Source organism: Anopheles stephensi, chromosome 3 (assembly GCF_013141755.1).
Source record: "Anopheles stephensi strain Indian chromosome 3, UCI_ANSTEP_V1.0, whole genome shotgun sequence".
In the NCBI taxonomy this organism is placed as follows: Eukaryota; Metazoa; Arthropoda; class Insecta; order Diptera; family Culicidae; genus Anopheles; species Anopheles stephensi.
In genome coordinates, this window is record NC_050203.1 from 9,988,328 (window position 1) to 10,003,347 (window position 15,020).

Here is a 15,020-nt window from a genome sequence, read left to right on the forward strand (position 1 = left end):
GGGTCCGCCTTATCTAACGATCTAGAAGAAAAAGGGTTGCAAACCAGGTCAGAACAGATGGAGGGGACTTTTCGCAGTAGACGTCTGCAGGTTTGCTTAGTACGCCATGCTTGTTACCACCAGATACACATTTCTTTACCATCGAAAGCAACGATCGTAGCAGTCCGAGGAGTTTCACAAGCTAAGAATGTATTGGTGTGCTTATACTATACACAATACTAATTTGACTCCTTTTCTCTACTATTTCCATAGGCGTTCTTCGACACTTCTGAGGAGTCTTCGCTAGAACTGCCTTAACGTTCCCACCGAACCGACCCGGCAAGTGTTCCTTCTCGCTGCCCTAGACCTTCCACTACCACTGCCTCAAAACGCAACCAAAGTGGCCAAACTAAGAGTCTGCCATCCCGAACCGAAACCTAACCCTAGAAAACACACACACACAACTTCGTCAACCAATCGCACCAACGGCTCGTAAGCTGGACAACAGAAGGACGTCGTGTTGTGGTGTGTGAGGTGTCCGTCGGTGCCATCATTTAACGCCAACTTCATCAACTGCAAACAATGGCGACCACGAAGGGTTCCCCTGGCACAACAGACGCTCGGTGTCGTCCTATTGCTCATTCTGCCCAGTGCATTCGTAGTGGTAGCGCAAGCGGAACCGATCCTGAAGATCCGCACGACTGAGTTTACCCGGTACAATGAGGTGATTGAATATCAAAGCTCAACGTCGTACAATCCGCGCGGTATGGCACCGCTGTACGAAATCACCAACCACGTGATCGATCTGTTCGTGGACGAGAATCCCATCCCGGATGGTAAGATACTACGAAGAAGTAGTTTTTCGATCAAGGAACGTATACAAATAATTCTGTTCCCTCTCGTAGGATACATCACCGTCCAGGGAGGCGCGATTGCCGCAGGACCGAACGTTTCGGACAACAATTGGGGCCCGCTGCTGAAGCAGTACTGGGCGATCTTGCTCGTGGCGGCGCTGTGCATCATCATGATTGCGATAATGCCCATCATGGGGCTGTGCTTGTGTTGCTGCCGTTGCTTCGGCGGATGTGGCGGACGTTCGCAACCGTTCGACAAGAAACACGATACCTGCCGTCGAGCAATTTTGGGCTTCCTGCTGATCTGCTCAACCTCAGCTTTGGTGTGAGTGATCCCGCCCGTACGCGGTGGGATGTGGGACACAGGGAGCAAGCATCCTTATAAGTGATTTTCGTCGTGCGGGTTTTTCTTTCAGATTCGGTGTGGTGGTTGCATTCGTTACCAACAGCTACATGCAGCATGGGGTGGAAAACGTCACTGTTTCCGCTCGCCATGCGGTGCACGATACGCGGCTGTACCTGAAGAGCACCTCGTCCCACATCGATCACGTGCTGAACAAAAACTACCAGGAGCTGAACAACGATCTCAAGCAGATGCTGAACGATGCGTCCGGTAACATTATTACCCGGCTGGAGGAAGAATCGCAGGCCGAAAAGCTAACGACGCTGTACCAGTTTGTCGAAACGTTGCCCGAAATTCGTGCAAGCCTGGAGAAGATGAAGCAGCTCACGAGCGAGCTGCGGATCACGGCTTCACAGTTGAATGATGGTGAGCTTTCCACCGCTCGACGTGTGTCTTTAAGGAATTTCATAACAAGATTTGAATTCAATTTCGTAGGACTTCGTGGCGTAAAGCGGGAATTGCTCACGTCGCTCAACAAGTGTGGCACACAGGAGTGTATTAAAGTGATGGACGACTACAAGATTGGACGGCTCAATGTGAACGGCATCGACTACAACTCGGTAAGTTCTGGGTTTTGTTAGCGGATGATGGGGCTTTGTGGTGTTGGTGTTGGTGGTGGCCATGCAGATAATATTGAAGCTTTCGTCTAACTTCGTGTAACATCATAATTGTGCGTTCGTTAAAGAAATCTTAAATAAGAAAACTTAAACTTAAGTCTTCCTGCCATTTATATCATTATGAATGGCGTTTCGCATAAGCTTTTTGTTGATATTCCTCCTAAAAATTTAAGTAAATTAAATTCAATCGTTCGCTTCGATTGCTTTCCTCACGTCGATCAAATTCTAGTGCAGTGAAGTTAAACCAGAAATGCCTTAAAGCTGATCGTATCGATCAAAACTCATCCATGTTCGAGCGATAGTAGTTCTGTAGCGTTTTAGTTATTCATTCATGCCATCGCCATCGTATCATATCATAAGCAAATATTTCCCATCGCCATCATCCATCTGGCGCCATTTCGGAAGCGGCGTTTGTCGTGCGGCAAGGACACGTGATACGACACGTTAAGCTTTCACTCACCAGCCTCACCAACTTCACCATCTCCAACACAGTAATATGTGATACCTAACACACCCACAAAACTAACGCAACTAACTAAACTCTCAAACCGGCTATTCATCCAACTGGACACACATAATAATCCACCGTACCATACTTTCCATCGTCGAACCAGATACAAGACAGATACTTCCCGAGGGTAGGTGACTCTTTCGGCTTTTACTGCTAGTGTTTGGTTGTGTTTGTGTTCGCGTTGTGTTTTGTGTTCTGTTTTCCTTTACCTTACCGTCTTGCTATGGGTTTCTTTTATTTATTTTCTTGTAAAAGTTTTCTTTATTTTAATATTTGTTTTATTTCCTTTGCTATGCTCTAACATCTGTCTTTTTTCTTATTTTATTGTAACGCTTCGGTTAAATGATGAAGATTCCGTTTCCGTTTTGATAACGTTTATCCCCATCAGTTTTTACCCGAGTTACGTGTATGTGTGCGTCGTGTGTGTTTGTGTGTGTGTGATATTATCTGCAATGTTTATCTCTGTACATGTGTGTGTGTGTGTTAACCCCCCGCCGCAAAACAAAACTCACCCAAATTGAAAGGAGCAGAAGGAGCACGATTGGCGATATAAAGTTCCGGATTTTCGGAGGAGGCACAAGACTAATATCATTCCATACACATCTACATGTTGGCAAACATCAACTTAAATCGCATTTTACTAAAGAGCAGTTTTGCATTAAGTTCTTCCTTTCGTTTTTTGTTTTGTTGTAACATAATTATGCACCAATTTACGATATGTGTGTGGTGTGCGTGCGTAGGTACAATCTTTCGGTTATTTCTAATGCAAGTATTTTCTTCCTGTGTTCCTTTACAACTATATATATATATATAGGAATCAGCTTGTTTTCTTTACAGCTTCAGACCGTATAAGTCACCTCCGCTAATTTTCCTTTATCTTATGCTTTTGTCCTTCAGCTGCCGGATTTGTCTCAAATCATTGAGAGCGTGAAGCAGCTAACGGACAGCAGCCTGGGCAGTGCCATCCAGGTCGGTGTCGACCAGATGAACCAGCTGAAGAGTACGCTCAAGCAGACCGTCCTGGAGAACATACCGAAGGTGCAGAGCGCTTCGGATTCGACGGGCAACGCCATTAGAGAGGTGTCCAACATGCTCAACTCGCGGCTGAACAATGTGGCCGACACGCTGGGAAACAATTCGTACAAACATCTGGACACGGCGGACGAGTACATTGAGCAGTACAGCATTTACCGATACTATGCCGGGCTGGGCATTAGCTCGGTGTTGCTGCTGATTTTGATCTGTCTGGTGTTTGGTCTGTTGTGCGGCATTTGTGGCAAGCGTCCGGATGGGTATGGGGACGATTGCTGCAACAAGGGTGCCGGTGGAAGATTCCTCATTTTGTAAGTAATTTCTCTACCGTAGGCAGCTTTTCTGCGGAATATTGAACACATGTGTTTGCGCTCCTCTCACCCCCCCCCCACAGTGCGGTTGCCATCATCTTCCTTACGTTCTCCGTTATCTTGGCGGTGGCGTTGGCTTCCTTCCTGGTGGGCACGCTAACGCGGCGTGCCGCGTGCGATTCCCTGCACGATCCCGCCAACGATCAGATCGTGAACTATCTCGATCAGTTTGTCGATTTGAACGGGCTGTACGCGGACCTGCGGGCGCAGGCCGAACGCTCGCGGACCAAGCTGCAGGTCAGCGATAAGGTGGAACCGATACACATCGGCGAACTGATTGTGGCCTGCCGGGAGAATGGATCCATCTACAAGGTGCTGAAGTTGAACAACTTCGTGGACATTGACACGATCCGGGAGTTCCCCGAGCTGTACGGCATTACGCGGGAGCTGAACGCGCTGACGCACAAGATTAAGATCGAGCCGGTAAAAATTCTCACACCGGAAGCAACGGAAGACATTCAAGCGCTGAAGGCGTCCAAGCTGAACGATTTCGATGTGGATAAGTTTACTGACAATGTGAGTGGTTTTTGCTGTGGGCCGATGGCGTGTGAACGGGAACGTGTTGTTTTAACTTTGTGTGTAATTCCTACAGTTGACGTACAACATTACCGAGTACAACCTGAACGAGATTGCCGACAAGCTGCGGGACGTTGCGAACCGTGTACCGCCCGGAAAGGAGATGAACGACATTAAAGTGAACCTGAAGAATCAGGCTCTGCATCTGTCTTCCTATCAGGTGAGAATTTATCGCAAAAACCTTCGTTTTGGAACGTAATATTGTAACGTTTATCTCTTCCCTAATCTTCTAGACGAACCTTGTCGATCCGATAATTGCCTCTACGAACGAGCTGATTAAGCTGTCGACCACGCTGGACAGCAGCCTGAAGTTCGGGGAAACATCGTTCTCCGCCGCCATCGAGAAGTTCCTGGTGCAGATCAAGGAGGCTGAGTTTTACATCAACAATCACGGGCCGGAATTTCGTGCAGAACGTCACCGAGGAGCTGGTTACAGGGTTCACCAACCAAATCTACGCGTACATCAAGTTTGTGATCGACTCGACCCACAACGATATTGGGCTGTGTGGACCGATGTACAACGTGTACGAATCGGTGATTGTTGCATCGTGCAATCGTATCGTGGATCCATTCGTAAGTATCGTCGCGTCGGCTTCCGGCATTCAAACGACAGTTTGAAGTAATATTCATCTTTGCTTCCTTTTCAGAATGGATTCTGGGCTGGAGTGGTGTGGTGTTTGCTACTGTTCCTGCCCTCAATCATTTTCGGCGTGAAGCTGTCGACGCTGTACCAAAAGTCAGATCCTTACCCGGGGCCGATGGTTGAATCGTAAGTTGCAAAAGCTAGTTCTTCCATCTTTTACAATTCACAGTTTAAAAAAACCGGTAGAGTTAGCTATTTAACTGCATGCGTGTAGATTAATGATGCCAAAGTAAGTTTATTTTTTCCTGTTGCATGCTTTTTCACTAATTAAAAAGTAGTTATTGTAATGAATTACTGCATGGAAGGTGTGGGCGCGCGTGCCTGGATATGGCTAAGGGATGTACAGCGAGCAGCTTGACCGTAGTGATAGTAGTTAATGGTGCATGCAATTTCGCTAATATGCTTCCGAAAAAGAGAATGAACAGTATTATAATGCATGGTTTCTGAAATTTACTTGTGCTTATAATTTTGCTTCGTTTGTAGAAAAAAACTAGTCGTAAAAATGTGTTCCAAATGCGCAACGATACAGCATTGAGTGTGAAAGTACAGTGCTTAACATAAATATAAGGATGCTTGCTTTTCAGAAATTAAATAAGAGCTTGAAGAGATCATTCATGATTTTGGCATATTTATTCCCACACTGCAGGGTTTACCATTCCGAGGCATTGAAAAGCATTTTGTCTTTAGCCATTTTTGCCACAACACAACTAGAACGTTATTTTTCATAGTCTCTTCTTGTGCTTGTTTTTTTAATCGCCAAAAAGGAAGCATTTTTATTGATACGCTATGCACTGGTATTGAATATAAAACGCTTTTAAAAGCAAATTCAAAACAATTGGCCATTTCCAATTGGTTGTGATTCTCGCACCAAATTAAGATTTAGCTTAGAGAGCATCACAACACTGGGTGACCGTGTATGGTGACCAAGGTATGTAGATATAGAAGGTAGAGTTGTTTAGAGCAAATTGACATTTCTCGAACTGACATAACAGTTCCGTGGTGATCAAGGGGAAGGGTATTGAGAAGAGTGACGGCAGCGTCGGAGGAGGCGCCGGTGGTGGTATCGCTTGCGATTTTTTGACGAAAAATGCAACCAAATATCGTCAATCCTCTGTGGGACAACATTTGATATGCGAAGATGACCCATAAATTAGCGAAATTGCTCAAGGAACTGAGAATCGAGGCTGTTTGTTTATGTTGGTAGCCTTTTACCATATGTTTTTGTAAACAAACTCTGACATAACTCGACTAAAATGTCGCCCTGTCAAATCGATAAAAATCCACCTTCTAAATACATACACCTTGATGGTGACGCGTAAAACTTCAAAGAGATTCTCCCTCCAAGATATTTAATTATATTTATTTAATTGTTTTACCTCGGCGATCGATTTCGATTTTACCCACTGTACGCCATCGTATGCACCATTACTAAGTTTAAATGATTATGTGAAAATCAAGGTGTGTAAATATGGGATCGACATTTTGGAAATGGTTAGTTTTGGATCCTGATGTTGTTGTACATTTTATAAATAATCCCCTATAACAAAAAAAAACTGTAGAAAAATAGGTAAGTGTAGAAATGAGATTGTACGCTCGGCAATAAAACTCTAAACACATCAATAGTTGACAATAAATCAGTTAATAAATCAGCCTTGTTTAACGGTTTGGCAGTCCCGGTTTGGTTTTGTTTTGATTGATATGTATACTAAGGCAATTTAGCAGTTTAGGCTAGAGCTTACCCCCGATAACAGCAGTTCACGAACAGCCTTTTTTTTGGAAAATTGTGAAAAATTTGTTGTGAAAAACAGTTTCGGATCACGCCATAAATTCTCGTGACCTGTCTGTTCGTTCTTCATTAGGAGAAGATGGTCGTTGTACATTGGTGTGTGTGCGTGTATTTTTTTTTTTGTTAAGATATGTTCCGGGGGACAGTTTTTTCTTCCCCCATCCCCCTCACACCCCTTACTGAACGACTCGCACCCGGTACGCTACAAAGCGAGTGCTTGCACTGAACCTGCTGCAAACCCTGCATCATCGTGCACAACACTGCATTACAGCAAGAGAGAGAAAAAAAGTTTTATTTGTTTGTTTGTGTTGTTTCTTTTTTTATTCTAATTTATTCGCCCATTTCATTGTAACACACATCCAAACATCTCGTCTCTTCCTTCATTATTGGTTGTTTTTCCCGTTCATTCGTCGTTCTTGTAGAAATTGGATTTATAATATTTAGTTTCTGCACACGGTGATTTTGATGTGTGTGTGTGAGTACAATAGTTAAAGCGGTTTAAACGGTTTGGTTTAGTATTTAAGTTTATTTTTGCCAAAAAAAAAATCACGTTTCCCAATCAAAAATACACATCCCTCTACTTCTTCTCCTTCTTCTACTCTTACTACTACTACTACTGTTCTTGCAAGAGTTTTGCGTGCGTGTGTGTGGTGATGGTGTGTGCCGGTTGTCTATTGGATGCGATTTTTTATGTTTGTGGTATTGTTTTTCTTCTTGTCATTTTCCGTTCTCATTACAGTGAGTATCTGTACGATGCCTACACCGAGCGTGATAACATTCCTCTTGCGAGGTAAGTCCCACCGAGCCAGACAGGTTGCCAGGTTTCGTTTGCAACGGGGAATAGCGTGTCGCGGTCGAGCGGTTAGGATTGCAACAGACAGTTTCACACACACACACACACACACACACACACACACACACACACACACCGATCTCTGATCATTAATCTCTCGATCCATACTTACCACCGGTACTGTGCAGGGCAAATTGCGCTCCCGATTTGTTGTAACTCTTTCATTTGTTTAATCGCCTGCCGTTTGTTTTTTGTTATTTTGTTCGTGTTTCTTGATCCTTGTCCGTTTTTGTTTTGGGTTCTGTAACATTAATTCTCCTTTGCGATCTGTATTTGTTTGTTTGATATTGTTTTCACTTGTTTCTTCCATTCTGTTGTTCTTGGCTGTTAATTGGCGCTAAACCGCTGATGATACTGTAACTGGATATGTTTTGTAAAGAATGTTTTCTTGTGATGATTTGTTTTAGAACTCTTTTTTATATATGAATATCTCTACTGAGTTTGGCAGTATATCGTATATCGTACCTATATTGTAGTGCATAATGCAACTTGAATGAACGAATCCCCATACCACTTGTGCCTGTGTATTCAATTTATTCGATTGTACGTCTTAACATCTCCCTGGATTTGTTGTGCTTTCAGTGGTCCAAAAAATAAACGCCGCAAGAAGCAGGATCGTCGCCGCGAGTCGCGTGATCGCCGGGACATCTACTACGAGGAGGGCAGCCCATCGCACAGCCGTGACCCAAGGTACAACGATATGGCTCCGAAGTAAGTACACTGTTCTTCGACGGCAGATTAAATGCAGATGCGCGCTACAGGAAGTGTGGCCATGCGAACCCACCGAACAAGCGGCACTGATTCAAGGGTGCACCGATTTTCGCCGTTTCATGTCATAACAAATTATACATACACTTTACACATGAACATGCATTGTACGATTCCATCACGATCAGCGAAAGCATTGCCGTTGCCATTTTCGAGTGAACAGATGCGCTACAAGTACATTTTGCTAATGATCGTACATTGAGTATATACCGAATGGCGTGCATAATAGCTCATCCTAATAGCTCAGAACTAGAAGGACCCACTAGCAAACTGGTGTTGATGTTTTGGGTTTGTTTTTTTGTTTGTTTTGTGATACAAGAATAGTATTGAAGTAGGATTGCAGTAGTAGCGCTAGGGTAGCTGTTTTGTGGTCCTTTGTAGAAATCGATCTTTTGTCTAGCCTCGCCAACCACATCCACAAAGAGTCACCGAGAGTTTTTGAGACATTTCGATCCCATACTTCGTCCCATACCTTCTTCCGGCCGGGATCGCTCATAAAACGAGGCAATTTTCTTCATTGCACGGCAGCTTCTGCTACTGAAGCAGGTGACCGGTACACGTCACTAACAGCCTGCCATCTCATTCTTGTACTTCCACCACAGTGCAGAGTCACAGATCCCTTCAATACTAACCCATAATGGCAGCGGCGATACGGTGGCGTCCTCGTCACCGCCCGTACTACTAACAACTTCCCACCACCACAACCACCACCAGCAACGCCATAATATGCACCAACGTCACCACTCTACCCCTTTGCCAATGTCACTGCCAATGTCGTTAGTACCGGCACGGGAGGACCCACCCGAGTCGCCCACCTACGCTGGGGGCTATCAGAACTCCAGTCCTGCGTCGCCCATGAAGACGGCGTCATCGTTCCAACCCTCACCGCCTCCCGGGAGCGCCGGTTCGCCGAACCGTATGCTCAGCCGTCTGTTTAGCAAAAGCTTTTTCGACGACTTTCAAACGGCGCTCAGACAGTACGATCAGCAGCACCAGCAGCAGCCGTACGCACCCGGTGGTGGATCGTCCGATCTGCTCACAGTGACGGCGCACGATCGACGGTCCCACCACCATCAACCGTCCTATCTGCCGTCGATGTTGCACCAGCATCACCAACACCATCATCACCAGCCCGTGCCACGCGCCGGCAACGTAAGCCGAAGCAACAGTAGTAGTGTCGGCTCGGTACGATCGATGGCGCTCGTACCGACGCGCACACCCTCACCGCTGGACTTCCGTACCATGTCCTTCCGGAGGCCCCGATCGCTGGCGAGCGAGGAGAGCGGTGGAAAGCATTCGGCAGCAGCGCGCGCGGACAGTGGTTACGAGAAGTACTAGTACGCTCCAGCTAACTGAACCTCCGAGTCCCCGGTTCGGTGTACTTCCGAGTGTGGAGTGCTTCGTTCCGGAACGCACAAACGCAGGAACTGGCAGGTTTTCCTAACTGAGCTTCAAGAGCAGCACCCCCACCTTAAGACCCCCTCTCGCTCGCTCGTGTATGTTGTGTGTTGTGTGCCCATCATCATGCCATCCTGTTGTTAGCTGCGTTAGCTGCATTGTTTGTTCTCCCCATACTCTCGTTCTTCCTGCTTGGTTGTTCCGTGTTTTGTCTTAGAATGCTTAGAACCACCTGAACAGTTGGCGCGATGGCTAACACAACTTTTTGGTGGAACGTTGCTGGACACGTTGCTTCTTCACACGTAGCTTTCGTGCAGTTTCATTGGCGCACCGTTGGTACTTTGGAATGAAGGCCAAGACATACCCCCTGTACAAACACTTCTTCACAGCCCACCTCACGTCCTTTGGCTATTGTTGTTCCTTATCTCACTCACTGTGTGTAATGTGTGCGCGTGTTGGTCACAACTGCTAGCATCTCCTGTTTCCTCCTTTCTTCGTGTTACTATCATGCACAACCGATCATTAGAAGTTCCATAACTATTCATTGGTTTTCTTCTTCAAAGCTTCTATCGCTTTTTTGTCATACTTCTTACATGAGCGAGGTACACGAACGTACCACTACTACTACTACTACTATGTGATCTTAATGTCGTCTTAATGTGTTTTCTTTGTCTACTTTTATCTTCTTCTTTTTACTCCTCCTCCGTTCTTTTTGTCACGTGTGTATCGATCTGAAATCGATTCTATCTACCTCTCCGAACGTACTCCAAACTTCGCCACCACTCTCAAACCTTGCCTCTCAACCTCACCTCACCTAAAGATGCCACTACATGACCTGTGATGGTCGTCCACGGCCCGGGTTTGGTTTGCAGCAACAGCAGCAATACTATCGTCCCATTTCGTAAAGCCTTCTTATACTAGTCAGAGAAAGCAAGCAAAAAGCTCGCAATGATAGAGTACATCACCCAGCTTCTAAAGCCCGCTCTCACTCTCTCTCTCTCTCTGCAGTAATCTGTGAGTAAAATCTGTGAGTGTGCGAGTGTGAGCCCAAAGAATCGATTCCGATCATATTATTCCCCCCCGCCTCCCTTTTATCCGTAGTCTACTGTCGCACACTGTTTCCTGTTCTGTTCCCCCGTTTAAGTTCTGCGTAACCTTGTGGACACAAAAAAAAACAGGCAAAGTGAGGCTCTTGGCGAATTGGCGGAGTTAGGGAAATTTGGAAAAATAGTTTGCAAAAAAAAAGGGAAAACAATTGGAGCTTAAATGAGTAAGGGAAGCTTACAAAGTACTGAAAGAGCAAAGGTCCTAGAAAACAAAAATATATATGTTCATGTGTATGTGTTGTGTCGGGTGATTTTGATGGAAGCGCGGTTACCCGGAAAACGAAAAATGCGTGCACGTGTGTAAATGTATGTATGATTGTGTACATAGACAAGAAAAAGAAAAAACAGAAGAAGGAACACTTTTGCACTCGTTTCTATCTTCCCCTGCCTTCTCATCCCCCCCCCCCGCCCCCCTCCCCCTTTCTTCACCACCTTTCTTTCTCTAGAAGTGCGTGAATGCGTTATGGAGAAGAATTGTTACTAAAACTTTTTCCCCGTTTTGTTTTCCTCTTTAAAACAATTTCAGAAATTGGGATGGAGCACCGCCACGATATCAGAACCCTCCGATGGCTCCACCGGCAGCAGAGTATGAACGACCGCCACCGTACTACTACCCCGGTGCACCGAGTGAGCATGAGTAAAGCTTACACACACATACACCCCCCCCCCCTTCCCTCCTTCATTCGCCCAAGGTTCCAAGAATTGGGAGTAACAGCTGCTCCGTACAAAACCGAACGATCGCTTCTTCGACAAACTCCCGAGGGTGTCGTGCGAAGGCTCAGCTTGCAGCACGCCCTCATCTGATTCGTCGTTGCATTAGGGCATATTCTTTTACTCTTATTTACATAAATTTTGCCATCGACTACTACAGCAGCAAGGGATAGTTTCGCAATCGATATCGACTACATAATCGTTTATATTCTTAAACAATATACTCAACTACTTGTGTGTGCGTAAGGCGAACGAATAATGCCCCCGGGAAGGGCATTCCAAACCCATAGGGCGGCAGACGCAGCGTTCTGTGAGCGTTATGGAATTAAATTCTATTTTTCTACATTCTTTTGTTTTAAAAGCGTAAACGATTGGCAACAGAAAAAAAAGCATTTAAAGCTACAAGGATAGATAAAGGTGAAATGAATCTCACGGTGAGAGAGAGAGAGAGAGAGAGTAGAATGAGCACCGATCATTAAACTACACAATTTGGGTATAATCGGGGTTGATTTGGTTTCGTCTTAAGGGAACGCTAGCTACACAGTTCATTCCAAAAAAAGATCAACCGATTCGAACGAGATCAATCAAAAAACACGCGCGCGCGTGCTGTCTGTTGCTCAACGACGTTAATTTACCGGGAAGGAGTAAGCGAACTATCGTACCCGCACGGTGTTGTAGCTGTAGTAGATTATATGTACGACGATCGTGCGCGATCAATCTTGTCTGTTTGCCAGGACAAGCAACTCTCATACTGCCCTATTCGAAAGAGATTCATTACTGAATGCTTCACGCACTATTACTACCAACATTTACTGTGCTCTGCCCAATCTCGCAATCTGGCTAGAACGATCTCTCCGGCCGTAGAACCTGGTAGGGTGGACATTGCTCAGTTTATATCACATCCGTACACTTATTTCTGCTGACGGTGACCGGGTGTTGTGTCACCGGGAAGTACAGGAGAATGGGAGGATTGAACGTCCTGGGGCAGTACACAGGATGCAGCGACGTTCCCTGTGCTTGTATAATACCCAAGGCTGATTAGCTGTATTATGTGTATGCGCGTGTAAGTAAAATTGCAAAGAAGGAAATGCTGCTGTCGTCTGCATTAAAGACTAATTTGCAATGAGTTTTACGTTTGGCGTTGTTCCTCCCAAAGGAGAGGACACAGCTGTTTTTTTTTGTTCACACACCCTTTTAAAGCAAGTAGCAGAATCTCGCGGTTTAGTTTGTTAGTTTGCTCGTGATTTTATGTTTTGTTTTTGGCATTCAGCAATTTGCCCAATTCATCCCCTGTACCGTACACTGGTGGAGCCTGGATTAAATCTAGCAGCGCGGCTAGCAGTGCTAGCAGTTTAATTTTTAAACAATCGGATCGTTCGTTTAGTTAATTTAGTATATTTTATTTTAAAAATTAGGACGAAAAATTATGCGAAGGCGTCATTATTTAGTTTAATTTGTTGTGCACGGCTAGTAGAGGTATCGGATGTCGGTTTTCTTCTTAGGTTCGAAAAAAAAGGTAGACCTTTTAATTCTGCAAGTGGTGATATGGAGAAGCGCCGCCAAGCCGCTTTTACCAACGGTTTTTTCCCCCTCTCCTAAGCGTATATACAAAACGGTGAAGAATGTGTGCGAAATTATCATGCTCAGTAAACGTAACGAGGTCCACACATTACGTTGAAGTTAAGTAAATCTAAAAGTTTGAAAAATCCTCACTCGGGACGGCTCGAGGTTCAAATCCTCTTCCTTTTTTTTTTTGGTCGTTGTCGTGCGTTTTGCCCATAGTTCGTCGAGGATTTTAGTGTAGTGCTGCGGAACGGTACGGAGACTTTCTTCTTAACCTTAAGCTATATAGCAAAAATGCAAACAAAACCAACCAAAAAAGCACCGAAAGCAAAACTTTCACAAACCTATCGATGTGACAATGCGTGCTTCTTCTGGCCGGAAAAACGGATTCTAAATGTACGAACGATAGTGCGTACGCAAAGTAAATTACAGACAAACCAATTTTTATCCTTCTTACTAAAAAACAAACCATCCCGTGTTTGAGCGCCACCCAAACCAAACGCGAGGCGAGCATACGTGCGCCCTCAGCACACAACCATATATGTATGTAGACAGTAAACACAACAGAACAATGCAACAATTGTATGTAAACATAAACAAAAAACAAGAAGAGAATCCACACATCGGTGGCTCTCGCATTGAAGTAACGATGTAACGAAAACTATTGAGGGAGAATTTAAAAGGAGACTACAAAATTGGAATTCGAAAATAACAAACAAACAAAACAAAAATTCCATTCCAAATCGCATCAATGTGTTGAACGCGTGGGGAGAAGCATTTATTCGTGTATAATTCGTGTACCTACTAAAGGATGTCTCTGTGTGAGTGCGGTGGCAAACATACAATTCGATTTCATCCCAGCAACCCGTCTTCGTACAAGCAGCAGAGAAGCGATTTAACACACGTACATAGTAACCCGGGAAAAAGTGTTTTACGCAGAAGATATGGCAAAAATGGCATGTTCTAATCGGTAGAGAAAATCCAAGCGAAAGGAAGGACAAAATATGCCACCTTCTTTTTCAGTGTGTGTAATACAAAGAAATAGCATACCGCAGAGAGGAGGACCGCGATTAAACACTATGGCAACATAACAAGCAAACAAGCAAACAAACAAAAAAACCAACTAAAGTGATACAAAACTATAAATAAAAAAATGACAACGGTAAACACATAATCATCCAAATGGGAGTCGCCGGACGATCGAACGCTGAGAGAGCTTTTTGAACAGTGCCGAAACGGATTGATGAGGTCAGCCATGATGACAAGCATTAACCGGATGAGTACGGTGCGGTGCTGCACTATTGCGCTTTGACGATCAACACACCAACACCACGTCAACCCCGAATGGCCAGTGTGGGGGGGAGTTATGCAATCTAATCACACTGCAGCGCGAGAATGGCGGCACACGAGCCGATTTTGCCGGTGGCACCACTCTACACTCTACGGCCCAACATCACACCGATCGCGCTGAGACAAGCAAAACAAACTACTACACGAGCCGCGTCCCCATCCCCATGCGCCACTCCTTCTTCTGTCCCCACTCGTAGTGGACTGGTGTCAAGTCGCCAGATAATGAGTGGCAGCATGTGCGAGTGGTATGGAAGGGTGTAGCTAGTGCGACGGAGGCTTCACAGGGGCTTTGGAATGTGAACGTGCCCGTTTTGCGGTGTAGTAGAAGCGCATCTCAGTTCATTGTGAACTCTGGAGGCATTTCGCGCCATTTTACTACGACCCACGACGGATGTAGTAAGAGTACGTAGTGTGTACACGGCCCCTTTATCGGCTGTGTACTTTGAACTTTGTGGAGACTATCTTGGTGGTGAGATTACCTGAGTTCTGCGAAGAATAG

At 45.2% G+C, this 15,020-nt stretch overlaps 1 protein-coding gene across 1 annotated transcript; it reads left to right on the forward strand.

Moving 5' to 3' along the window:
- Positions 1–475: 475 nt before the first annotated feature.
- Positions 476–14,354, forward strand: LOC118513117 (prominin-like protein; the record flags this gene model as incomplete). Its single annotated transcript, XM_036058516.1, is given in 14 exon segments — positions 476–815; positions 885–1,158; positions 1,250–1,602; positions 1,672–1,796; positions 2,468–2,491; positions 3,262–3,707; positions 3,791–4,283; positions 4,360–4,503; positions 4,577–4,729; positions 4,731–4,916; positions 4,991–5,112; positions 7,512–7,562; positions 8,208–8,336; positions 11,424–14,354. Coding segments are annotated over 14 exon segments (2,955 nt in total), but the record flags the coding sequence as incomplete, so codon positions are not given.
- Between the last annotated feature and the right edge of the window lie 666 nt (positions 14,355–15,020).